Raw genomic sequence first — 25,902 nt, forward strand, 5'->3', positions numbered from 1 at the left:
GCCGCTGTTGTTTTTGCCGACACAGCAGTGGTTCACAGCAACACTGCTTGTTACAGATACGTGCATTTCAAGTGCAACGTCACAGTAGCGTACTGTACTCTCTATGATCTCTTATCGTATACACTCTGTTATATCCTGCTAAGGGACTTATTTTCATAGCCCGAAATGAGAACAAAACATGGGGTTCTGAACCACAAAAATCGCGTACAAGGAAGCCCGCAACTGCCAAAAAGAAGACGCAAATAACAATTTTAAAAAAACGACCAATGGCGCTTCTTGTCTTTTTTTTTTAGCCACATATATTCCGGAAGTGTGTATGTGCCGCCTCCACGAGTACTCTTGGAAGTGTAGCGGTTCCAGCGCCAGCGCCATCGCCATACAGCGCCATCGCTTCGCGATTCCAGCGAAGCCGTGGCCACCTGGCGACGATTTCGGAAAGCTGCGAGTGGAGGTCCGGCAGCGGGTCCGGACAGGGAAGGGGTACGGCGACACGTTTCTCTTGCTTATGGACAGAATGCCGGCAGCAAAGAATGTATTGACATCGAAAAGAGGAATGTTGCACTACTAATTTATTCTCAGCCTTTTCAAAATGCCCCACGCTTTCTGTTGTTTCCCTAATCAAGAAGAACGGAACGGAGGTCCCATGTGTCGACCGAGTTTCCGGACCAACTCTGTTACCACGATACTATCTTAATATTAATCTTAGTAATACCAAACGAGGAACCCGCATTTCTTTGTCGTGTTGATATATATGCATTTTTCAGACCTCAGGCAAAGTAAACAATATCACCGTACTAATGCGGCGTAGACAAGCATCCACTATGGATGTTCTCTGGGATTGAAAGTTTCTGTCTAGTGCCGCACAAGTACCAACGAATGACGCGCAAAGGTAAAAATATCACACCAAGTAGTATGTAAATACAAAGAGCGGCAGAGAAAACGAATACTTCACTTTGCCAGAGCGTCTCTTCCAGCGCTCAGATGTTCACCGCACAGCATAATGCATGTTAAATAGCTGCACATGTATGGTGTAAAGTGAAGACAAGGTGTCAGATATACGCGTGTACGCCAAGGGTTTTCAAAATATGTATTGTTCACGTATACCTTTGACATACAGTCACAGAGTTCTGAAAACATCAGGGTCAGAGCTAAAGTCATATGAGCACGCTATCTTCACCACACGAAACAAAGAAAATAAGTGTTATCTTGAGCTGTTGCAAATGCCCATGTGAACGTTAACTTGTGCATTACAATTTTATGATTCCTTCTCTACGTTCCGACAAAAAGTATCAATTAATAGAGACACTACACTTCCATCGGAGCTGTTGTTCCCATGATTGCAACACTCACACGAAAATACGAGGGACTATCGGAGGAGAAACTCAAACATGGCCTTGCAGACTAGTAATCCACATTCGAAAACACATGAAATGTCACTCTTCTTGGAAACAAATCCCTGCTAGGCCGACACCTTGCCGACTACGCTTGCTTCGCTCGGGAGACCTCCTTTCGTCCGCCATCTTGGAAGTTCGCGGCGCCACCTATAGTTCATTGGAATCGCGAATTCTCTCGTGCCGAGCCGTTGCCGGCGCCATCTCCGCTGGAATAAATCACTTCTTGAATATCACGCAACGTGAAGGTTGTCCCGCCTGTTTCCTTCATTTGGTGACCCGGACGTGAGCTCGATGGAATCTCAACCAACACCTCCGAACATCCCTCCCGGGCAGGACGTTCCATTACACGGTGACAGGGCTCATCAACCTGTACTGCACGGCCTCACCGTCAAGATTCCCGGTTTTGGCCGGCTGACCCAGTCCTCTGGTTCGCCAACATTGAGGCACAGTTCGCACTCCGCGGTATTACTGCCCAGTTGACGAAATTCTATCACGTCGTTGGAGCGCTCGGGCCAAACGAGGCTGCTGAGGTGCGGGACATCGTCACCGTTCCCCCCACGGAGCGCCCATACGACGCCCTCAAAACAGCCTTGACCCGTCGTACCACAGCTTCTGAACAAGAGCGCCTCCGCCAGCTGCTCACTGCTGAAGTCCTCGGCGACAGGAGACCTTCTCAACTCCTCCGTCGCATGCAGCAACTCTTGGGCGATCGTGCTGCAGCTGTGGACGAATCGATTTTGCGCGAGCTGTTCTTGCAGCGACTTCCGAACACCGTGCGCATGATCCTCACGACGTCCTCCACTGTGTCCCTGGATGCCTTGGCGGAGATGGCGGATAAGATCATGGATATTGCTCCACCGGACATTTCTGTGGTCCCTTCATCCTCCGCCCCCGTTACCCCCACCTTGGCTGACTTTCAAGCTCTCCGTGATGAGGTAGCGCGACTCACTACCATGATTTCCACCTCGCTTCACCTTAGCCATCGTCCCCGAAGCCCCAGGCCCCGCAGCCCTCGCCGCGCCGGTCATCGCCGCAGCCCCTTGCGCCCACACTCTGCTGACTCCACAGACTGTTGGTATCACCAAAACTTCGGCGACAACGCCCACCACTGTCAGCCTCCTTGTTCCCACTCGGGAAACGGAAGCGTCAGCAACTGACGGCGACCAGTCTCGCTGACGCCGTTACCAGTCATCCACGTCTTTTCTTCATCACCGACCGCTGCTCCGGCACGCGGTTTCTAGTGGACACTGGCGCTGAGGTGTGCGTCATTCCAGCCTTCGCTGACGACATTCGACGCGGCGCACCTAATAACACCCTGCAAGCCGTCAACGCAACACGTATTTCCACGTTCGGCGAGAAACTCGTGACCCTGAATCTCGGGCTACGACGTGTTTTCCGCTGGGTCTTCATCCTCGCCAAGGTCCCCCACGCCATCCTGGGAGCTGACTTCTTAGCCCATTTCGGCCTACTTGTTGACATGAGCCGCCGCCGTTTGATAGACACCACCACTAACATGTCTGTTCATGTCTGTTCATGGGGACGCCGTTATTTCAGCGCATACCGTCGGACCAACCCTCCGGCGGCCGCCACCTCAAACCCCGTACGAGGCCGTTCTTCAAGACTTTCCGGCGCTTACTCAACCCCCTAACTGGAAGTTGCCGGTCCAGCACGACGTCGTGCATCACGTCGTGACCACCGGGCCGCCTGTGCATGTTCGACCTCGCCGCTTGGCCCCGGAGAAGCTGAAAGTGACCAGAGCAGAGTTCGAGCACATGCTCGACCTCGGCATCGTCCGACCATCCTCCAGTAACTGGTCTTCAGCTCTCCACATGGTCCCCAAGAAGACCGGGGATTGGCGGCCATGTGGAGACTACAGAGCCCTGAACCGTGTCACGGTGCCGGATCGGTACCCGATTCCTCACGTGCAAGATTTCACCGCTCATCTTCACGGCGCCAGACTTTTCTCGAAGGTCGACCTGGTACGTGCGTACCATCAGATCCCGGTCGCGCCCGAGGATGTCGGCAAAACTGCAATCACCACGCCGTTCGGATTGTTTGAGTTTCTGCGGATGCCGTTTGGCCTGCGAAACGCGGCACAAACCTTCCAGCGGTTCATCGACTCAGTCATCAGAGGCCTCCCGTTTGTGTTTGCATACATCGACGATCTACTCATCGCAAGTTCTACGCCGCAGGAGCATGTCGAACATCTCCGTGCCCTTTTCGCCCGGCTCAGCGACTTTGGCATTGTAATCAATGCCGCTATGTCCGAATTCGGCGTAGAGCGGCTCGAATTCCTTGGCCACCTTATCACGAGCACCGGTATCACCCCACTACCAGCCAAGGTTCAAGCCATCCGAGACTTTCCACAGCCGCCTTCGGCACACAAGCTCCGGGAATTTCTCGGCCTTGTCAACTTTTATCGTCGGTTCATACCCGGCTGCGCATCAGCTCTTCAGCCTTTAGAAGCATTACTCGCCTCAGCCAAGAGTCGCTCTGCCACCCTCGACTGGCCGCAGTCCGCCATCGACGCATTTGACAAGGCTAAGCTCGCCTTGGCGAACGCCACTCTTCTGGCGCATCCGGTACCCGACACGCCCACTGTCCTCATGGTAGATGCGTCCGCCTCGGCCGTCGGCGCTGTCCTGCAGCAGCAAGTTTCCAACCAATGGCAGCCTCTATCTTTCTTTTCGCGCAAACTCAAGGACAGGGAGGTGCGCTATAGCGTTTTCACGTGAACTCCTCGCCGTCTTCCTAGCCGTGAAACACTTTCGCCATTTTCTCGAGGGTCGGCTCTTCCCCATCTACGCCGATCACAAGCCGCTAACCTACGCCTTCGTGTCATCCGGCACCAACTACACCCCTCGAGAAATCCGCCAACTCTCATTCATTTCTGAATTCTCCACTGATATCAGACACATCAGCGGCACGGACAATACTGCAGCGGATACCCTCAGCCGTATCAACGCCTTGTCACGAGACCGGCGTCTTGTCCCCGACGACCGTTTCTCCCTCGAAGGGTTGGCCAGTCACCAGGCTTCAGACGAAGAATTGGCCGCGCTCCGCGCGGATCCCAATTCGACGCTCCATTTTGAGGACCTGCTGCTTCCAGGAGCCACATCGACTATCGTGTGTGACACCTCTCTTGGCAACCCTCGGCCTTTCGTACCGGTCGCTCTCCGCCGGCAAGTTTTCACCACCCTCCACGCGTTGTCTCACCCTGGCATACGGGCAACGCAGAAGTTGATCGCCTCGCGATACGTCAGGCCTTGCATGCACGCCCAGATAAAGCAGTGGACACGTTCCTGCTTGCACTGCCAACGGGCCAAAATACACCGCCACACTTCTGCACCTGTCGCACGTTTCCTTCCGCCAGATCAGCGTTTTGACAAGGTGCACGTCGACATCGTGTGCCCTTTGTCGCCTTCGCAAGGGCACCGCTATACCTGCTTACTGTCATTGACAGATTCACGAGATGGTCTGAGGCCGCCCCTATTCCCGACATCACCGCCAGCACTGTCGCCGCTGCCTTCGTCTAGAGGTGGATGTCCCGTTTCGGGGTCCCCTCCACCATGACTACCGACCGGGGTCGGCAATCTGAATCGTCCATCTTTGCCGCCCTCACTGCGCTCCTTGGCACCGCCTACCACCCCGCGTTTAACGGCCTGGTGGAGCGGTTTCATCGTCACCTTAAAGCCGCCTTGCGAGCCCACTCCAACCCCTCAGCCTGGACTGAAGCCTCACCAGTTATCCTTTTCCGCCTGCGGTCGGTTTTCAAATTTGACTTGGGATGCACTACCGCGTAGCTGGTGTACGGCACGACACTTCGCCTTCCTGGCGAGTTCTTCGCGCCTGCGTCCGCCAACACCGTTCCCGCCCCCTCAGACTATGTTTCTCGGCTGCGAGCCATTTTTGCCGACCTGCGTCCGACGCCCCCGCGTCGCACCTCTGTCGCTAGGGTCTACGTTCATCGGGACCTGCTCACGTGCACGCACGTTTTTGTGCGTGTCGACGCTGTACGCAAGCCCCTTCAACCGCCCTATAACGGACCCTACCCCGTCAGCAGCCGTACACCGAAGCACTTCACGCTGCGCATTAACGGGAAGGACGACCAAGCTTCTTTTGACCGGCTCAAGCCGGCTTACACGGAAGCTCCCGCCGCGCCGCCAGGTGTCCTGGGCGCCAGTACCACCAGTACTCTGCACGCACCATTCATGGACTTCGCCCATTCACTAGGAGGGGGGCAGCCGTAGCGGTTCCAGCGCCATCGCTATTCTCTCGTGCCGAGCCGTTGCCGGCGCGATCTCCGCTGGAATAAATCACTTCTTGAATATCACGCAACATGAAGGTTGTCCCGCCTGTTTCCTTCAGAAGTTTCTTCTTTTCTTACGAAATATTCTAACCCTCTGTTTAGTCAGTTTTTAGCCTAAGGTAATTCAGCCTATACCATACGACATACGAAGGAGGAAATACGAAATACCTCGCGCACTTGGGTTGCAGTTTTGTTTTGTTCAGGTTTAGAATTTGTTTGGCAACCCAGTTCAGTCCGTTATGAAAATTATAGTTCCGATCTCTCCCAACGCACATTACGTCTGAACCGTTTCGCGAACCAGTAACCGCCTAATATTTTTTTGGTTCAGTTCCGGTTCGGTTCAAGAAAAAAAATTATTGTGGTTCGGTTCTGTTCCGGTTCAGCGAAAAATACGGGCTTTTTTGCGGTTTTCGATTCGGATTCTGTGCATCCAGTATAGCACCGTATCCTCAGAGTAAACCGCTTTGTTTCAGTTAGTCGTTTCCTGTATACTCGCTCGCCTATCTGCCTTCCTTCTACAAGTTGGCAGGTCTAACCTCTATCCGTCTCGGGGATCGGGTTTAGCTAATCAACGCGATCCGAACATCCCTGCGGCACCTAATAACCCTGTTGAACTAGCATATGGAATGTATCCTGTCATCAGTTGTGCCTTGCAAACAGCGGTAACGCTCCCAGCAACAACATGCTGTGCAGACCGTTCAACACAGTGGCGGCGAGTAAAAACCTGGCTACGACTGATGATGTGCGAAATCGACTTTCTCGACTCTGCATGATCTCTGTGCGCAGAGATAAAATCGAAAATGAAGGAGTAAGAAAGTTTGCGGAGAAAGTTGTCCAAGAATTCTCAATGCAGACACCTCGCCGCATGTGCTACTTCCATTCTCTGATGAACAGTAAGCATCAAGGTCTATGACTGTAGTGCTAATGCAAAACCCTATACCAGCGGCATGGCCGAGCGCGCGTCCAGCGCGTTGGTGGAAGGTGGTGGGTTTGAATCCTACCACCGGCTGTGCTGTCTGAGTTTTGCCCCGGGTTTTCCGAAGACTTTCCAGACGAATGTCGGCACGGTTCCTTTTGAAGTCGGCCCAGGACGCATACTAAACCCCCCTGTCCCCCACTCCTTCCTGCTGTGCTCTCTCCATCTCTCCACATCTGTATGCCACGCAGAGCCACAGTTGCTTCGCGGCGCTAACACGGAATGAAAAAAAAAAGACATCTCCGGCACCAGCGCAAAGATGGTGATCCGTATGAAGCATTGTTCGAAAGACAGGTTAGAACTATTATTTTAAAGTAAATGTCGCAGGTAGTGTGTTAGGCTGTGAAACAGTTAGGAGTGTTGAACATGTACATTAAACTGCTATGGGTTTTTTTGTTATCTTTCCTGATTTTCTCTCTCCGCACTCCGACACAAAGCATAGTTCTAGATTTCATGAAGGAGAGTAACCAACAACCTGTGATCAACTGTGAACTGGACCAACTGTGACCTGCTATAACAAATGTGACCAACTGAAAGCTATTATGATGAACTCTATGGTGTGAACTGAAGGTGACCACCAGAATGGCGCAGCCACCGAACTTTGCACTGAACGGATATGTGCCGTGTGTCTTGTTGGTGTGTCCCGTTTTTTCATGTTTCCCTCTCTTCTTGTCTTTTTTTTTCTCCCTCTCTGGCAACTTGCCGCCCGTCTCAGCAGGCAGACCGGCCTCTCTTTGTTTTTTTTTTCTCTTTCTTTCAATACGATACCCCCCCTCAACGCACACACACACCGACCCCGCCGTTTCTTGCATTGCCCCCCCCCCCCTCCCCAAGGCAAAATGCTGCCGACGCCCATGAAGCCAAGACTGTCAGTTCAATGACAGACGCAATCACCTAGCCTGGACCTGCTACACTCTTAAAAACGAACTTCACCACATAGCACGCTCCTAGCCAACCATATCATCCCGAATGGCAACGTTCTCATCCCTGATTTGTTGAAAACGGGAGGCGGAGCCTATTTTGTATCATTATGCATGTGCATGCGAGGTCACCTTCGATCCCTGGCCTGAGGTAAGAACGAAAAAAAAAGTGGCACGTCCTGTTAAGAGTCCAAAATCATTATCTTTACGGTAATGAGTGAACGCTATATGCAACATATACACGGCGATCATTACAAATAGCTCGTCTGTCCAAGGCAGCTTATGGAGTACCTACGTTATTCCTTCCGATACACCCTTGTACCCGATGTACCCTTGTGTCGTCCCTGTCTCGCCTGGATAATCGGCCATACTCCACCGAAAAGGTTCTTGGGTGCTGGCCAGCAAATCAGCTCATACCTGCCATGCGCGCCCTTGTGCAATTTCTCGTCTCGACGGACCTGTTTGACACATTGTGACACTCTTTGTTTTTAGTGCCTTGAGACTTCGCTTTTGGTGACAAGCTCGGTGATGATGTTCTCATTTATTCTTTCAAAGCGTTTCAAAGCGTCGAGGATAGTGTAGTTTCCCTTTCTTTTATTAATAACGCGTCCTGGAGTAGCCAGTCCCGAGTGGCTCGAGACTACCATCTCCATTTTTTTCTTTTAAAATCAATCAATCAATCAATCCTTCCGATGCAATCAAATGTGGTTTTCGATTCTTACTGAAGACGTCCTCAACGTGCGCTGAAGTCCATACGCCGTACCTCCATATTTTTCGCCTTTTGACCGGCGGATAAATGGGTGACCGCGAGATCCTTAGCCCAGTAATCATGCCCAGCATCCTTGACGTGTACGAGATAGTGGAATACAAGCGTCACCTAAGTGTGTTCCAGTGGGCCACAACTTGTTAGGATGTCTCGCAATGAGGATGCTGACCAGGCAGCGCTATGGGCTCGCAGCTCGTCCTCAGTAGAGTGCGAAGAAAAGAAAACAGGTCCTTGGTTTCAGCTATTATCTCCAGCAGAATGCCCCGGTGGCAATACAACGTCACTTCGACACTGCCAGTGTCACTGACAGTGCATCAGAAAGGCTTATGAAAGAAACAAGACTCGGGAACCCTGCCGGCGAACGGAAACGGGCTCGTTCACTCGTTCAGAGGGCTGAGCGAGTTGCGCTGGTTGCAACACACCGCAGTAGTTTCGGTATCGCTTGAATGTGCTCGAAACGTGGTTTGAATTGGTGTCGCTGCCGGCGTACTCCTCCACCCCTCTGAACATAGAGTTAATATAGGAAGACTCTAGAAAACGTACTTGGTGCGCCGTCAATGGGATTCCCCTATCCCCGAGCGTGACCGCCCGGGCACAGCCATCCGTTGGTCATGGACAGTGTTAGTGGACGAATTTCTGCCTCTTAACTACAGCGGAGCTGCTTCGTTTGTTGCCAACCCTGCACAGTCACGGGAGATAACATACGGGGAATCGGGCCATAGCCTCCTATATAGGAGGCTATGATCGGGCCGATGGAGGCATATGATGGTGGGAACGCCATCCAGCGAAGGAAGCGAGGCAAGCGCGTGTCACTGCGTTGTGTACGTACGAAACTTTTGGATGCGTGCAGAACTCAGTAGTGCTGTCGGTATCACAAGATCAACGTTGTCATATCAAATGTGAATCATATTTTATCTGTGAGATTACCTGCGACGCCGCCAACCCTTTGCTTTCCACTGACACGGATGAACATGTTGCCTATGACGTGTTGACGTGGCCTTTGTATGCTTCGCCAGCGAAATCGACGAATCGTTACCCATTGTAATGAATGTTGGCATGTATTTGCGAAGTCAACAGTAATCCAAAGATGAATACACACAGTTAACCGTCACCTGCATATCTGCATGCTGTTCTCCGAACCAACGGGAGCCGGAAATGGCAAAAACGAAACCACCCGACATTCCATGCTCTGGTCTGTCGGGTTTCGCGATAATAAAGTGACGAACGAACGGCAGCACACAACCAAGTGATGTAGTGGGAGAATATTCACTGCTTATTTGTTTAACAAATACATATGAGATACGCACATAGTACGCCGAATTTAGGTAGCAAGTGATGAATTTAGGAAAACGAACGCGTCGAGTTTAGCGGAATGAAGCAGCCAACGGAAGGCAACGCCTTCCATGACCAACGGATGGCAGCTCCCTTGTGGTCACGTTTCTCTGAGCGAGTACGACCCCCCTGCCCCTGAACGAGTAAACAAGCCCGCTTGCCGCTAGGGTGTCGCACCGATGGGAAAATACACCGCTCGCGTGCTCCGTAAACTTTTGTCGGGATCTGTACACCATAGCTGGGCGTCCTCACTCATGAGGACCCTCATGAAGACGCCTCACCCTCACCTCACGACAATGAGGTGAGGGTGAGTGAGGCCAGAGTACGCTGAATGTTCCTCACGAGGACAGTCGTGAGGCATTGCCCTCATGAGGCCCACCGTGAGGGCCCTCATGAGGCCAGTCGTCGTGAGGCCATCAATACGTGAGGGTACAACGTATTCCGTGAGGAGCCTCACGGATGAGGCCCTTTGTGAGGAACCTCACGGATGAGGCCGTGAGGCCTTTCGTGAGGGACCTCACGGATGAGGCCATGAAGCCTTTCGTGAGGGACCTCACGAATGAGGCCATGAGGCCTTTCATGAGGGGCCTCACGGATGAGGTGATGGGTTCGGTCTCCTCTTTGCAGATGCCAAACACTAACGTTAAACCTCACTGTGACAGTAACAATTTATCCAAGCACAGCGCGAAACCCTATAAACAGTTTAATGCCGCGCAGTATCATTAGTACCAACTACCGACACAGTAGTTCAACGCCGACGTGTCATGTGAACATGACGGAAAGTTTTGAGGCTCATGTGCCTCCTAGTGACTTGAAGACACGTTAGGCCATGAGGGTATTCACGAGGCGAGGGCTCGTGAGGATGAGGGGTCTTGAGGCCATGAGGGTCCTCATGAGAAGAAGGTACGTGAGGCCATGAGGGCCCTCATGAGATGAGGGCACGTGAGGATGAGGACTCGTGAGGCCATGTGGGTCCTCATTAGGCGAAAGTACGTGAGGCGCCGTGAGGACATGAGGGCCCTCATGAGCTGAGGACACGTGAGGACTTGAGGACCCTCATGAGGTGAACGCATGTGAGGATGAGGATGGTGAGGCCTCTCGGGGTCCCGATGCCCTGAGGTGAGGTTTGTGAGGGCAAAATTTAAAATGGAATGTGAGTGTGAGGGCGACTGAGGTTTAGTTACTGGTGAGGAAACTTTGGTGAGGGTGAGTGAGGCCAATAAAGTCTGTGCTTCATGAGGTGAGGATGAGTGAGGCCGCAGGAAAATGCCCACCTATGCTGTACACTGATAATGACGTGCTTAGGCTCCGGACTTGCGCTGTGACCGGCCTTCGACTGGAGCTGAGTACAAACGGGCTCCCGTTTTAAATGCGCACTTCTTTAACGCTCTAAGAAATGTTTCGGCGGGCGGAGATCTAGCATTGAAAGGTCTTTACGATAGCGGTTACTAAAACATAAGCCAAACACCTGGTTCTTTTTTATCGCAGTTTTTATAACGTTTTCTTGTTGTCCACCCAGTGGCGTCACCACAGTGGTGCGGTCGATCCGTACCGGTTGACGCGACGGAAGGGGGTGACGCGCCGCACCAGAACCATATATTTCTTTCTTTCTCTGCGGCGCAATGACGCCGAAAGAATGAGGAGCCCTCTGTTATTTTCTTTTTCCAGCATGTGATACGATGTAATTTATCGTGTATCGACTAGTATAGAGGACGCGCACTTCTTCAGGCCGAACACTGTGGCGACAGCGTCACAAGTGGGAGAATTTTAACTCGCCGGTCGCTCTCTGCGTCGCCTTTCCCTCACTAACGACTTCACTGCCGTTCAGGTACAAGCAGATAAGGGAAGCAAACGAAACGTGGAAGATTCTTCCGTACAAAACGCGGCCGCTGCACGTTCGTCAGCGTTCGTTTGCGGAAGCTACACGACCGCTTGGCGCCTTCTGTCTCCGCTCCGGAACTTTACTGCATGGTCCCTATAGACGCCCCTCTGTTTACAAACATGGGACGTCACGAGAAGACCGGTTCGAGGTTATATTTTGCTGTGGTGGGCAAGAATCGGGAAAAACACGTCAGGGGGAATATGTTTATTAAGAAAAAAGAAAAAGAAAAACGTAATCAATGACGTAGGGGCTCAGGTCGCCTTGCACCCCTACGTCATTGATGACGTAACGCCGCCGCGCAACGCACGCTGGTGGGCACTATCAGCTTTATCAGCCGACGCGTTTTTCCCGCTTCTTGCAAACCACAGCAAAGACATATCCTCGAACCGATCGTCTCGTGATGCCACATGTTTGTAAACAGAAAGTGGTCATATGCCCACCAGCATGCTTTGCGCGGCGGCGTTAAGTAATCAATGACGTGGGGGCTCAGGTCGTCTATGGAAAGCGATTCATTATCGAGGGGGAGGGGGACGCAAAGAGCCCTCCACAGTGTCCACCACAAGGGTAGAATGCTACATAAGCCTTCTTTTCTTTTCTTTTTATCTCTACTTTGACAGAGCTTAGTATACGCTATGAATGTTGGGCAGCCTTTCGCGCAGACCGTCAGTTTTTCCCTTTCCCCTCGTGCACTTAAAACGGTCCGATTGGATGGCTTTTAAATAAGGTACCACAAGCACAACAACTACACATGAGATAAACATGGTTTCGCTTTTTCACCATAGTGTTTGGCCCGTCTGCGAATGCCCGCTTATTGCTGCTTTCTCAGTGGACAGACTCTTTGTCACCGTGCTTTCTCCAACCTTTACGTGAGGCCGACAACGGCAAGCCCTTTCACCACCACCACCACCACCACCAACCTTTTCTTTCTCTCATGCGCTGAGATATGCTGTCGTAGCGCGACGTGCTTTGCGTCGTGGGAAGCAAAATATAGGGATGCCGTGGTGCTGCGATGTTTTACAGCCGTCCACTATGCATACCCTGCCCATGGGAGCGAAAAAAAACCTGAAAATGTGCGACAGCGATGGGCTAAATCAGCAGAAACATCACGTACTTCAACGAAGTAACCGCAACCACAACAACGTTGGTTACTCCGCGCCGACCGGTGAGTGAAGGAACGCTGCCCACGTGATTTCTCCGCCAATTTTCCCCTCTCCTGCGCAGAAGTTCAACTTGCACAGAGTATTACATTTGGTTCATCTACGGCTGCAATAACAGGGCAGGGTTGAGAAGAGTAAGGAGATTCCTATGTATATCCGCCGCGATCACAAGTCCTCTATCAGTAAACACCACACACCTGTTGACAATCTGTAAAATATATTTATTTAGAAAAGCACAAACGGACGTTTTTCAGTGCGCGGTAGAAACGCACACGCATTATCAAAGTCACTCTTAATAAAGCTCAGTATACGCAGGAAGTTCCCTAACTCCCAAACACAGAGAAAGAAGCTATAAAAATGAAGTAGCATTTGCGTTGCAATTGTGCTACAAGAATTTGAGGTAAGAAATGTCACACTGCGCGTGTAAATAACGGCTATGTACATGTCAGTTTTAAGGCACACGAGTCAAAGGCTTCCTTTGAAGTTCATTACTTCTGTTGCACTCTCAATTCTATAGCAGTGTCTGGTGTTCTGCAACTGCGATGTCAAAAATACAGAAAGAGCAACTATCGGGGCGCTTCACTTATCAATATAAATCATCACTTGCCGTCGGCCATGGCGTGATTAAATGTCTTTAAAGTGAAATTAATCTTTTGGTTACCTTTCTTTTGAACTACGTATCATAGACTGTATGAAATGAAATTAATGTACTACTTGCTACACTCTTGTCTGAAATCTCGACCGCAGCGCAAGTGTCTCCTACTGGCTGTTTCGCCTACCGAAAGCGTAGGCCAGACCTCTATGGTGGTCGTGGTGGTTGGACTGCTTGCCGTAGGCAGGCGGGAAACGGTCTGTACGGCGCGGCCCTGACCACCACCACCTGTCTTCGTCATCTTCGACTGCGTATTTCGTATGGGCCTCATCTCAAAATTACCTTTCCCGGGCGACATTGCCAGTAGGGGTAGTGGCTCAAGATTTCAGATAAATGTCGCAAACGGTGCTTAGAACTCCTATGTTAGTGCGCCCGAAACATTCATGCATAACTTGACGTTTTGAATATATGTATCGTTCACCTAATCCGTGTAGCAGATACTGAATGCCCCTTGCTTACGTAGAACATAAAATTGTCAAAAAAATTCTCATGAGCATCACTGACTAGGTTTTGTTTGTAACCTTCCTACTTGGGGACTAAAACAAGTGAGTCCGTTAGAGGACTTGTCTTACTCTATTAAAAGTAGGGAAGCAGGTATATTCCGACCTCGCCACTGCACCAGGCATGTATCCACTGAGACAGCTTGGGTGTTTCACTAAGCCTTTTTTGAGTTTGAATAGTAATAGTGCTAAACTATATTAATACTTCACGTAGATCTCTACTGTGAAGAAGTTACACGTTATATGGGTTGCAATTCCCGCTTTGTATAGAAACCTTCAGATCGAGGACCTCGGAAACAGTGCACGAAGAAGAAAATGCAGGCTACCTGGTGAACCATGATAGAAACGAAAACCACGAGGTAGGAACACACACACCAGATTCTCGAACCTGTTGTGTCGTTTCTGTGTGTTCCTCTGTCTCGGGGTTTTTGTTTCTGTCATGTGCCTTGAAAATATTTGAGGACAGCAGGCTACCATGTACACAAGGCACTGGCACTCTGAACAAGGGGTTTCCGGGATATCAAGCCATGCACGTTTCGTAAATTTAGTATGCGTTGCTGGGACCGCTATCAAATGTTCAACCTTTTCTACGCTGCACTATGCGCCCAGACCGGCTTTTGATAAGAGACGACCAACGGAGACATTCTGAGAGCAGCTGTTGCATAATCTACCCAAAGGTTGGACGATAGCATCCCCTATACCACCCATTTCCCGTTGTGAGGCTTCGTCATGGGCTTCCCTTCACTTCGTGCGTTAAATGGTAGCTATTGATAACATTTTTGTTCGTTTTAGTATTATCTTGTCCTACCTACCCTACAAGAACAGCATTCCAGACCAAAAAACACAGTCAGCACCATATTGTTCCCCGTTTCCCGTTAACTTTTCTCCATCAACAACGGGAGACACCCTTAGGGCTCTTCCACACGTCCGTTTTTGTCGTCCGTCTGCTTCAAAAATAGAAACTAAGGGCAATCGAGACCCGTAGGTTCCGACGGGTCCGTTTTGCCCCCGTTAAAAACGCGGACGAGGAAAGCGTTCGTGTGAAACAGGCCTTAGTGAGAGACTTCGCTCTTGTGTAACGCGTGCGGCCCGTTGTCGGGTTTCATCTCCTTCCGAACCCTATACCCGCGGAAGGCAGCTTGTATCTTGGTGGCGGCCATCTCAGTATAGTGTGGGTCCAAGTGTGACAGCTCATCGACAACACGTTCAGACATCCTGCTGATGAAGCTTCCGTGCTGTTCTTCGGCGTTTCCCTCTTGACTACCTTGGAGACGGCTGTTGTGGTTTTCCTTGACTAGGTTGGAACTGTCGGAGACTGTGGTCTTTGGAGCAGAAGGGTGTTCGTGGCTACCGTTGTGGGACGCCTCGTCTGTAACATGCAGATTGCAGAAGACGTTAATACCAGGCAGCATGCGAAGAACACTGCTTCGCGTGTGGTTTTTCATATCGTGGTCAGTGGTCCACGAGGAATACAATGACACCATAGTCTCGAAATCGAGTGGAAAGGATACGACCGTCCCTTTAAAGCACAGAAGTCATTTTTAACACCCAGTTTTCTTCCTATAAAACTGTTAAGTTTGCCAGTAAGATGTACCATGCGAAGTAATTTACACCACAGAGTCATAATTATCGCAGAAATTGAATTTAAAATACGCCGCAAAAAGCGACCGTGCGCAACAGTGGTGAAGAGCAGTACCAGCCTGTGATCTGCCTCGAACCTCGCGCTGACGCTATAAGGAGAACGCTCGCTGATTGGCCTAGAGAAATGTTGTCTGCTACTCCGCTGTCGTCTGCTACTCGGCTGTTCGGGGTTCTGACAAAGCCTTTCTCCTTGCTCGGTAATGCTTCGGCCGCTCCTTCTAACCCCAATTGTCCGAGAAAACTGGCAAAACTGGTTTACGGCGGCAAAGGGACAATGCGCTGACCCCCACTGACCGGCAAACCAGAACGAGTCTCCTTATGCCGTCATCGGTGACGTGCCATCATACCTCCTCATCCTCGTTAGAGCTGGAGTGGCGAGTTAAGGGTGAAGGCGCGGAGCTATGTTTATGGGAGTTTTTTTTCTGGGAAACAAATTCACACATCAAAACCTTTCGCGCTATTCGATATAATGACACACACACTTTCATCAGATGTCTTAATCTGAAATTTTTTTTGGATGGCCCTCTGTACTCCTTTAATAACGGAAGTTTCCTCCTCGTTCTCTACTGACAGGACGCTGCTTTCCGTGGGCCGTGTGCAAACACAACGTAACGAGGTACTTGCCAACGTTCTTAGAGGTGGAGGTACACTTTCTACTCACTTACTTGCAAGGTTCTTCCTACTACGTTCTTAGAGTATGAGGTACATGTCTTTAGAGTACTCTAAATCTACGGAGAACGGCGAGAGTGTTCACACCGAGGTTCACCGTACTCTCGAGACAAACTGACGATGGCGAGGGAAGCGGACTTCAACGCGCGCTACGAGACAATCGTTTGTTTTCATGCGCCACGGACCCTCGTCTGGTGGTTCTCGTCTTGTTCTTCTGGTTCTTGGTTCTTGCCTCGTCTGGTTCTTGCCTCGCTGCCGTCCGACGTCGTCAGTCGCGCAAGGAGCGACTGCTTGGACGGCGTCAGAGAACGCGCACCCGGCAGTGGGAGTACAGAGGGCCATCTAAAATATTTTCAGTTTAAGACGTCTGATGAAAGTATGTGCGTCAGTTTGCCGAATGTCACAAAAGGTTTCGACAGATGCATTTTTTTCCCCGGATAGAAACGTACACAAACGCAGCAACGCGTGTTCACTCTCGACTCGCCCCGCGGGGTGTAACGAGGAAGACAAGGACGACGCGCACGTGACCGATGACGTTACAATGTCACAGCGTTCCCGTTCACTGGTCAGTTGAGGTCAGCGCCTGTCTTTTTCGTTTTTTCTTGAGGGCTTTCTCCTTTTGTAGCCGGTAAACCCTGGGAGAATTCGAGACTGAGAGGGTGACAGTGCGCATGGAGGATTTTATTATCCCGCCGGAGTAGTCCTGAGGGCAATGCTACTTCAGAGCCCTAAACAGCTGACTAGGAGACGACATTTCTCTCAACCGCTCAGCGAGCTCTGACAATATGACGTCAGTGCAGGGTCAGATGATGATACTGCTCTCCACCACTATTGCGCACAGTCGTTTTTTGCGGCGCACTTTAAATTCCATTTCCGCGATAATTATGACTCTGTGGCGTGAATTACTTCTCATGGTGCATTTTACTGGTCTGCTTGACAGCTTTACATAAAGAAAACAGGGTGTTGAAAATGACTTCTGTGGTACCTTAAGAACGTTGGCACCTGTAATAGTAGTCAAGAAGCGAGAGGAGGAACACGAAAGGAAGAAAGAATGTGTGTGGGGGGTGGGGGGTGGGGAGGCCCTGAGCCGATTTCAATCGCGCGTGGTTAAGAGGCGCATATTTATTGGTAACCAAATTTCTGCAAAATTTTATGAAATAATCCGAAAATTTTATAGTCTCTTCAAGGTCATGGAGGAGGAGATGTCATTTTCAAATTTTACGACTTACAGTGTGCCGTTACACAATAAGCCTTGTATATGACGCCCTCGGCGTCGCGGCGTGTGTCTTTTTCTTTGTGCTGTTCTTGTGCCGCAAAACTTGTCAGCGACTTACATAATCGTTCCAAAGCAGCTGGCTTCACGTAAGTGAGGGACTCCACAGTTTTCTCTAACCCCAACATCATCATCATGTGTTCGTGTCTGGCAACGTTTGTGTCTCATGGCAACGTTCCAGAAAGTTTCATTTCACTGGGCTCTCTTGTTAGTGTAGCTGTCGCATGAGTATGCTATGCTATGCACTTTGCATTGTGTGCGGTGCAGTACCATCTTCAACATATGGATCGAGATGGATCGATCACCCTTGCGCCTGCAACGATGTTTACTTGGATATCGACTAATGAAAATCAATTATTCATTCCCGTCGTCGCACTCCCTCACTAGGACCTTTATTTTGTTATGTGTCCGCCACGGTCGTTAACAATTAACTTGTAAATAGTGCATATCCCTTTTGCATCATGAAGCGTAGCAATGTGTATATCATGTAGCCTCATGGCTCATAAATTGTAAATATTGTTTTGAGGCGCTGTCCATGTACTGACCGTTCCACGTCGTATTAAATTTTCCTACAACAATTAACTTAGTTTCACATGTACATGCTGCAGTGGCGACTAGACGACTTAGCCACCGCCCATTAAAAATTAAATTGGAAAACAGCTGAAAGCCGCATCGTGTGGGACTGCTTCACCTCTTGCATCACTGTCGCAACGTCACTACACGTAGAATGCGTTTCTAACTTGGTCTGGAAATTAAATTTGGCAATGCGTGTTCTAGAGAAGCAGTGTGCGGGTCTATACTGAATAACAGAAAAGAAACAACTCGAGCCATGCACCCGTGCAACCGTCACATCTTTGCCGTACCAGCTCCCGTGGCATAGTGGTTAGGATGATCGCTTTCCACGCCGAGACTGGAAGGTGGCACGGGTTCGAATCCTGTCACCGGCTGTGCTGTCTGAGGTTTTCCCTGGGTTTTCCGAAGATTTTCCAGACGAATGTTGGCACAGTTCCCCCAGAAGTCGGCCCTGGATGCATACTAACCCCCCTGTCCCCCACTCATTCCTGTTGTTCTCTCTCAATCTGTCCACGTCTGTACACGGAATTTAAAAAAAAAACATCTTTAACGTTGTTGTTCTTCTACAGGGTGTCCCAGAAAACGTGTCATTGAATTATAATAAAAAAAACTACACCACCTAGAGTCATGCGGTCGATGGCATTTGTTCTTACTGGGTTTTTGCCACCTCCTCATCTGAATGTCATGTAACGTAAGTTTAATTATGTAAATTTCTGCTAGCTTAAGTCGGAAATTTGCCTAGTAAAAGTAACTTTTTTACCTCACCAATGTGAAGAGCGTGTCTAATTTACTCAAATTAATGATAATTGACAGGGATATTCAAGAGCTATCCCATCGGAAAAAATAGCCGAACATCAGGCTCTACGGAGGTCGCACAGAATAGCGCACGATGAATTTTTCAGCGCAATCTTTGTCAGTCCGACGAAAGGAGGTTGGAAACCCGGCCCACACCGGCATCGCAGAAAGAGATAACGCAGGCATGGCTTATCACGTCCGACTTTCGCTGGGATAATGCTTTCCCTCTCCCAATTTTAGGAACTGTTACTTTTTCTACTATCACTCTGTGGGCTGGCTTCGGAACCTCCTTTCGTCGGACTGCGAGCGATTGCGCTCAAAAAGTCATCGCGCGTTATGGTCCGATGCTCTGAAAAGCGTGATATTCGGCTATTTTTTCAGAAGGGATAGCTCCCGAATATCACTGTCAATTATCATGATTTTGAGTAAATTGGACACGCTCTTCACATTGGTGGGGTAAAAAAGTGACCTTCCCTTGGCAAATTTCCGAGTTGAGTTCGCAAATATTTACATAATTAAACTTGGGATACATGACATTAACTTTACAAGGTGGCAAAAACCTAATAAGAACAAATGCCGTTCACCGCATGATTCTAGGTGGCGTAGCTTTTTTATTATAATTCAATGACACGTTTTCTGGGACACCCTGTATATGTAGTATGTATAGAGGACGGCAGGTGTACTGAAGTATAAGAAGAGATGCAGCAATGTGTATGTATATGACATGTACATACATACAGACTTGTATAGATGCTAGCACTAAGCCTTTCTTACATTTTTTAGAGTCATTTGTAAACTAATCGAACACCAACGCAATGCAACCGGCCAAGCTGAGTTAACTGCGTTGTGTCTGTGCTGGTATTATACTCGTGTCGAAATTCAACCTAAGATCGACACGCTGTCTGCTGGGAAGACACCTCTATTTGTCTGTATGGCGTGTCTCCATAAAAATAACCCTTGTCAAGAGATATTTGAGTAGATGACATATCACATATTTCTTCCAATATACATATGTTTCATAGCTGATAAACACAGACAAGAAAATATATGGTAGCATGCTGTTCTTAGGATGTCAGTATGTGTCAGTCTATGTCAGTTCTAGTTCTAATTCATAGTCAGTTAGCTGTAAGGATGGCTATGACAGTACCTCAGTTCTGTAAGATGTTCAATTCACGTCACGGCTACGACACACAGCATTCTTAAGCAGTATCAATAGTCCATACATCACCATTTACCATCATGATGCTGCGGCGACTTTTCATGAAGCATTTTCCTCGTCAGGTAGCCGCGTACTCCAGCCTGAATCTTCACTACAGCAGATTCAATCTCGTTAGGCGTGGGGCTTCTATCGCGCTCGTCATCATGGTGCCGTTTCTCTGCGTCAGGGACACTAAGATGACGAGTAGAGTCCTCAGCATTTTCTTTGCCAGCCATGATTTGCTGAACCCGTTCTTCGGCTATCGCCTTTACTTCCTCTACGATTTTCGCGGCGACAGCTTCAGCTTCAGCTCTCGCCATCTCGACCACGCGCTGAGGCACACCTGGATGTTCCGAATCATTTGTTTCTTGTTTGACTTCCGATGCTCCTTTCTCCAGCTCACTGTCCGTTTTCGGCTCGTCGGTCGGAGGGGTGTCATCTAGCAGGCCAGATGCAAAGCTAACTGCTGCTCTCGTTGAGGACTTCAGGACATCCACGATTGGAGCGTCGTCGTGCTCCTTTGGCTTTTCTTCAACATCCTTCTTTTCCTCCTGGTTCTGGGAACCCTCTTCGTTAGACGCCAATTTGTCAAAGAAGCCGGATGCAGCTATTGTTGCCGTCGACTTCAAAACGTCCAGGAGTGGTTGTTGAGGCTCTTGGTCCGGTTCGTACTCTGGTGGGGGAGGTGGGGCTTCCTTTGGAGGTTCTTTAGGTGCCTGGGACGGAGCCTCGCTCTTTTCAGTAGAAAAACTTCCAGTGACTCCGGACACGACGTTCGACGTGAATTCGCTCGCGGTGTCTCTCACTACATCGATGAAAGGCCTCTGCTCTGGTTCAGCGGGTTTGGCTTCCTGGACAGGTTCAAGTTTCTTCTGTTCTTCAGCTTCTTTTGGCTTATCATCAGCGAGGTTCGCGACCTTTTCAAAGATCTCACCAGCAACACTGGCTGCAACTTCACCAGAAGTCCTCAACACATCCACTACCGGTTGGTAAGGCGCTGGTGGAGGCTCCGGTAGTTTTTCTTCCTCGGTTGGTTTCGGTGGTTCCACAACCGGCTTCTCGCTGGTGAGAGCTTTCTGAATGGCCTCCGAAGCTTCGCGAGCTACAGTCTCAGCAGATGATTTTAGAACGTCTACTACAGGCTGGTAAGCTGGTGGAGGCTCAGACACTGGTTCTGGCTTGGTTTCTGTTGGCTTCTCGCTCTTCACCGCGTCTTTCTCAGGTGTGGGCGCCTTCTCACCGGAGATGGCTTTCTCGATGAGTTCCGCCGCAACTGTTGCGGCGATTTGGCCCGGAGTAGGCTGGGAAGCATGTTCTTTCTCTTCCTGTTTCGGTACATCCTCTACTTTAGAAGATGGCCTAGGAGGACGCGGAGGCGGGGCTTTTCCTGGTTGCTTCTGCAAGGTCAATAAATGTAAAAGAGTAACAATCGTCATATGTTCGTGCTACACTAGACATAAATATTGCAAACAAAATTGTGAAAGCAGAGGATGCACAGAGCATGCAAAGGGTGCGGTAAGGGAATCAAATACGTTAAAAGAGCAACTTCAATATGTGATTCATCTTCTAAAATACAATGAATGCTCTCTATACTACGAATGTGTACTGAAGAAAAATTATTTTACAAAATATCACGGTGTAGCTTGATCCCGTTTGCCTCCGTGCGGAAGTCTGTAATTTAACCGCCACTCTCTTATCGCTTAATCTTGCTGCCCCAAGATCTACTGATGCCACGGGTATACTAGCTGGAGATAAACACACGCGTTCACTTTCCTTCGGCAATGGGTAAATGCGCTATTTAAAGTTGGGTTCGGTATTTTGCTGGGCAAATCTTCCCAATGCGTGACACGCATTCATGTCACATCTGGCTTATCTGGACCGCAAGGTGGTTCGCCTGACGTGGACTGAGCGCGATCTGTTCCGTCGCTCCAACGCACGTGGTCCTGTGACGTGCACTGAACGTAGTTCGTCCTGCGGTCCTGATCCATGAATTAAGATTCAGTCTCGGCTCACTTGCACAGCGAAATTCGGCGATGTATATATATATATATAGCAACGCACGCGCTGATCTCATTATTTCAAAAAATAGAAAGGCTTTCAACGAGGATTGTCTCCGATTCCGCTACCTTACTTCTGCGCGAACGCCCTTGATTAAAAAGTTAGTTAATGAATATTAGGTAATTAGTCAGTCGTTCGAAGAGAGGATGTCCGCCTGGCCGTATAACTCAATTGCAAAAGCGACATCGGAATTGGCAAACCAGGGGTCGCTCAGCGAGCGATATACACCTGGGAGGGTGACTGAGCACTCATCAATGCCACAGTGCAAGCCAGTGAATTATAATACAGGGAAAAAGAGCCATTAGAGAAACAAGTAAATGACACTAGACGTGTTTGAAATATTTCAAACACGTCTAGTGTCATTAACTTGTTTCTTTAATGGCTTTTTTCCTGTATTATTTATATATATATATGCCCATCCCGATCGATGCGCAGCTACCCAGGGCTGACGAGCCGCAAACACGGCGAAACACGTGTCCTCTGGTGCTGTCGCATCGTTCCATGAGTATCTGTTTCTCTACGTGCAGCCATAGAACCCATCTTAATCTGTAAGTTTGAATTTCAAGCACGTCTAGCGTCATTTAATTATTTCTTTAATGGCTTTTTCCCCCTCTTTATAATTCGCTGCTTGCACTGTGGCATTGAGGAGTGCTCAGTCACCCTCCCAGGTGTATATCGCTCGCTGAGTGACCCCTGGCTTGCCAATCCCGATCGATGCGCAGCTACCCAGGGCTGACGAGCCGCAAACACGGCGAAACACGTGTCCTCTGGTGCTGTCGCATCGTTCCATGAGTATCTGTTTCTCTACGTGCAGCCATAGAAGCCATCTTAATCTGTAAGCTTGAATTTCAAACACGTCTAGCGTCATTTAATTATTTCTTTAATGGCTTTTTTCCCCTCTTTATAATTCACTGGTTTGCACTGTGGCATTGAGGAGTGCTCAGTCACCCTCCCAGGTGTATATCGCTCGCTGAGTGACCCCTGGCTTGCCAATCCCGATTGATGCGCAGCTACCCAGGGCTGACGAGCCGCAAACACGGCGAAACACGTGTCCTCTGGTGCTGTCGCATCGTTCCATGAGTATCTGTTTCTCTACGTGCAGCCATAGAAGCCATCTTAATCTGTAAGCTTGAATTTCAAACACGTCTAGCGTCATTTAATTATTTCTTTAATGGCTTTTTTCCCCTCTTTATAATTCACTGGTTTGCACTGTGGCATTGAGGAGTGCTCAGTCACCCTCCCAGGTGTATATCGCTCGCTGAGTGACCCCTGGCTTGCCAATCCCGATCGATGCGCAGCTACCCAGGGCTGACGAGCCGCAAACACGGCGAAACACGTGTCCTCTGGTGCTGTCGCATCGTTCCATGAGTATCTGTTTCTCTACGTGCAGCCATAGAAGCCATCTTAATCTGTAAGCTTGAATTTCAAACACGTCTAGCGTCATTTAATTATTTCTTTAATGGCTTTTTTCCCCTCTTTATAATTCACTGGTTTGCACTGTGGCATTGAGGAGTGCTCAGTCACCCTCCCAGGTGTATATCGCTCGCTGAGTGACCCCTGGCTTGCCAATCCCGATCGATGCGCAGCTACCCAGGGCTGACGAGCCGCAAACACGGCGAAACACGTGTCCTCTGGTGCTGTCGCATCGTTCCATGAGTATCTGTTTCTCTACGTGCAGCCATAGAAGCCATCTTAATCTGTAAGCTTGAATTTCAAACACGTCTAGCGTCATTTAATTATTTCTTTAATGGCTTTTTTCCCCTCTTTATAATTCACTGGTTTGCACTGTGGCATTGAGGAGTGCTCAGTCACCCTCCCAGGTGTATATCGCTCGCTGAGTGACCCCTGGCTTGCCAATCCCGATCGATGCGCAGCTACCCAGGGCTGACGAGCCGCAAACACGGCGAAACACGTGTCCTCTGGTGCTGTCGCATCGTTCCATGAGTATCTGTTTCTCTACGTGCAGCCATAGAAGCCATCTTAATCTGTAAGCTTGAATTTCAAACACGTCTAGCGTCATTTAATTATTTCTTTAATGGCTTTTTTCCCCTCTTTATAATTCACTGGTTTGCACTGTGGCATTGAGGAGTGCTCAGTCACCCTCCCAGGTGTATATCGCTCGCTGAGTGACCCCTGGCTTGCCAATCCCGATCGATGCGCAGCTACCCAGGGCTGACGAGCCGCAAACACGGCGAAACACGTGTCCTCTGGTGCTGTCGCATCGTTCCATGAGTATCTGTTTCTCTATGTGCAGCCATAGAAGCCATCTTAATCTGTAAGTTTGAATTTCAAGCACGTCTAGCGTCATTTAATTATTTCTTTAATGGCTTTTCCCCCCTCTTTATAATTCACTGGTTTGCACTGTGGCATTGAGGAGTGCTCAGTCACCCTCCCAGGTGTATATCGCTCGCTGAGTGACCCCTGGCTTGCCAATCCCGATCGATGCGCAGCTACCCAGGGCTGACGAGCCGCAAACACGGCGAAACACGTGTCCTCTGGTGCTGTCGCATCGTTCCATGAGTATCTGTTTCTCTACGTGCAGCCATAGAAGCCATCTTAATCTGTAAGTTTGAATTTCAAACACGTCTAGCGTCATTTAATTATTTCTTTAATGGCTTTTTTCCCCTCTTTATAATTCACTGGTTTGCACTGTGGCATTGAGGAGTGCTCAGTCACCCTCCCAGGTGTATATCGCTCGCTGAGTGACCCCTGGCTTGCCAATCCCGATCGATGCGCAGCTACCCAGGGCTGACGAGCTGCAAACACGGCGAAACACGTGTCCTCTGGTGCTGTCGCATCGTTCCATGAGTATCTGTTTCTCTACGTGCAGCCATAGAAGCCATCTTAATCTGTAAGTTTGAATTTCAAACCCGTCTGGCGTCATTTAATTAATTCTTTAATGGCTTTTCCCCCTCAAATAGGTTAATATATCACTTCACTTTTATATATATGTATACTTTTATACTATACTATACTATTTATTATTTTTATTATATATTTATATTATTTTTTATACTATACTATACACTCACTTTTATATATATATCGTGCAGCTAAAAAAATGCACCCTGTACAGCGATCACCTTGAACGTGTTACAGGAATAAAAACAAATCATAATATTAGATACAGACTTGCATGGAAAATCATGCAAAGGTCACGCCAAACAAGCGCGCGAACTAAAACTTCGTCGCATAGGGGCTGTCACGGAACTTGCAGCTTCGTTGCGTTTTCGAAAAACGTTTTAAAGACGCCGAGAAGGAACCGCTTGACAACTCGGGATCTGCGGTTAGAAGGGCTGTTTATTTACAGAAGCGAACAGAGTGTACACAGGAAGGGAGAACTGTAAACTAATATATTGCGCGCAGTACGCGGTGAAGTTACAATAAACGGGGAACGCGACGGCTCACAGGCAAGCAGTCGGCCAAAAATGTATTTGTCCACGGAGCCCCACCGGCATTTTTACGTGGGGGAAAGGCGGGAGGTATGGGACGGTTGGAAGAGTGTGACAGTAAATATACTTTTTTTTTAATTACCACGCCATGCAATTGAAGATACTCTCCACACATGGCACAAAGGCGGCCGCAGTTCTTCTGAAGGAAAAATCGTCTTTCCAGCCCAGAAAAGTATGTATCTGACTTCCTGCTTTACTGATTCTAAAATCTAAAGAGCATATTATGCGCCTGAAATGAAATAAGTTGCGAAATGTGCACTTAGAGAGTGCTTTACTCCCTCTGTACTTTTATGTCCATTAAGGACAGTTTGACGTGAAGAGAAGCTTTACTCTTTCCGGTGTGCTTTGGGAAGAA

At 49.2% G+C, this 25,902-nt stretch overlaps 2 protein-coding genes across 5 annotated transcripts in view; one reads left to right on the forward strand and one right to left on the reverse strand.

Annotated features, from left to right (window-relative positions):
• The first annotated feature begins 1,685 nt into the window (after nt 1-1,685).
• LOC135374431 (uncharacterized) lies at nt 1,686-2,551 on the forward strand. The gene is made up of 2 exons (XM_064607393.1): nt 1,686-1,821; nt 1,899-2,551. The coding sequence occupies exons 1-2, from the start codon at nt 1,686-1,688 to the stop codon at nt 2,549-2,551; spliced, it is 789 nt and encodes a 262-aa protein (XP_064463463.1).
• A 10,385-nt stretch (nt 2,552-12,936) lies between these two features.
• Nucleotides 12,937-25,902, reverse strand: part of LOC135374426 (fibrous sheath CABYR-binding protein-like) — a 95,087-nt gene continuing 82,121 nt past the window's right edge. For 2 of the 4 annotated variants that reach the window (XM_064607385.1, XM_064607386.1), the window contains exons 3-4: nt 20,075-21,434; nt 12,937-15,257 (exon numbers count right to left, since the gene is read on the reverse strand). In XM_064607385.1, the coding sequence (XP_064463455.1) occupies nt 14,941-15,257; nt 20,075-21,434 (1,677 nt within the window). In that variant the 3' untranslated portion in view covers nt 12,937-14,940. Of the gene's footprint in view, nt 15,258-20,062; nt 21,435-25,902 lie in introns of all 4 variants that reach the window. The other 2 variants (XM_064607387.1, XM_064607388.1) reach the window with 2 other exon arrangements.

The sequence above is a fragment of the Ornithodoros turicata genome, unplaced genomic scaffold (genome assembly GCF_037126465.1).
Source record: "Ornithodoros turicata isolate Travis unplaced genomic scaffold, ASM3712646v1 Chromosome58, whole genome shotgun sequence".
NCBI classification, from domain to species: domain Eukaryota; kingdom Metazoa; phylum Arthropoda; class Arachnida; order Ixodida; family Argasidae; genus Ornithodoros; species Ornithodoros turicata.

Coding starts and splice junctions, on each gene's coding strand:
- LOC135374431 (XM_064607393.1), top strand. CDS start 1,686: ATGGAATCTCAACCAACACCTCCGAACATCCCTCCCGGGCAGGACGTT. Junction 1,822..1,898: donor CCGGCTGACCCAGTCCTCTG/GTTCGCCAACAT, acceptor ACGTCGTTGGAG/CGCTCGGGCCAAACGAGGCT.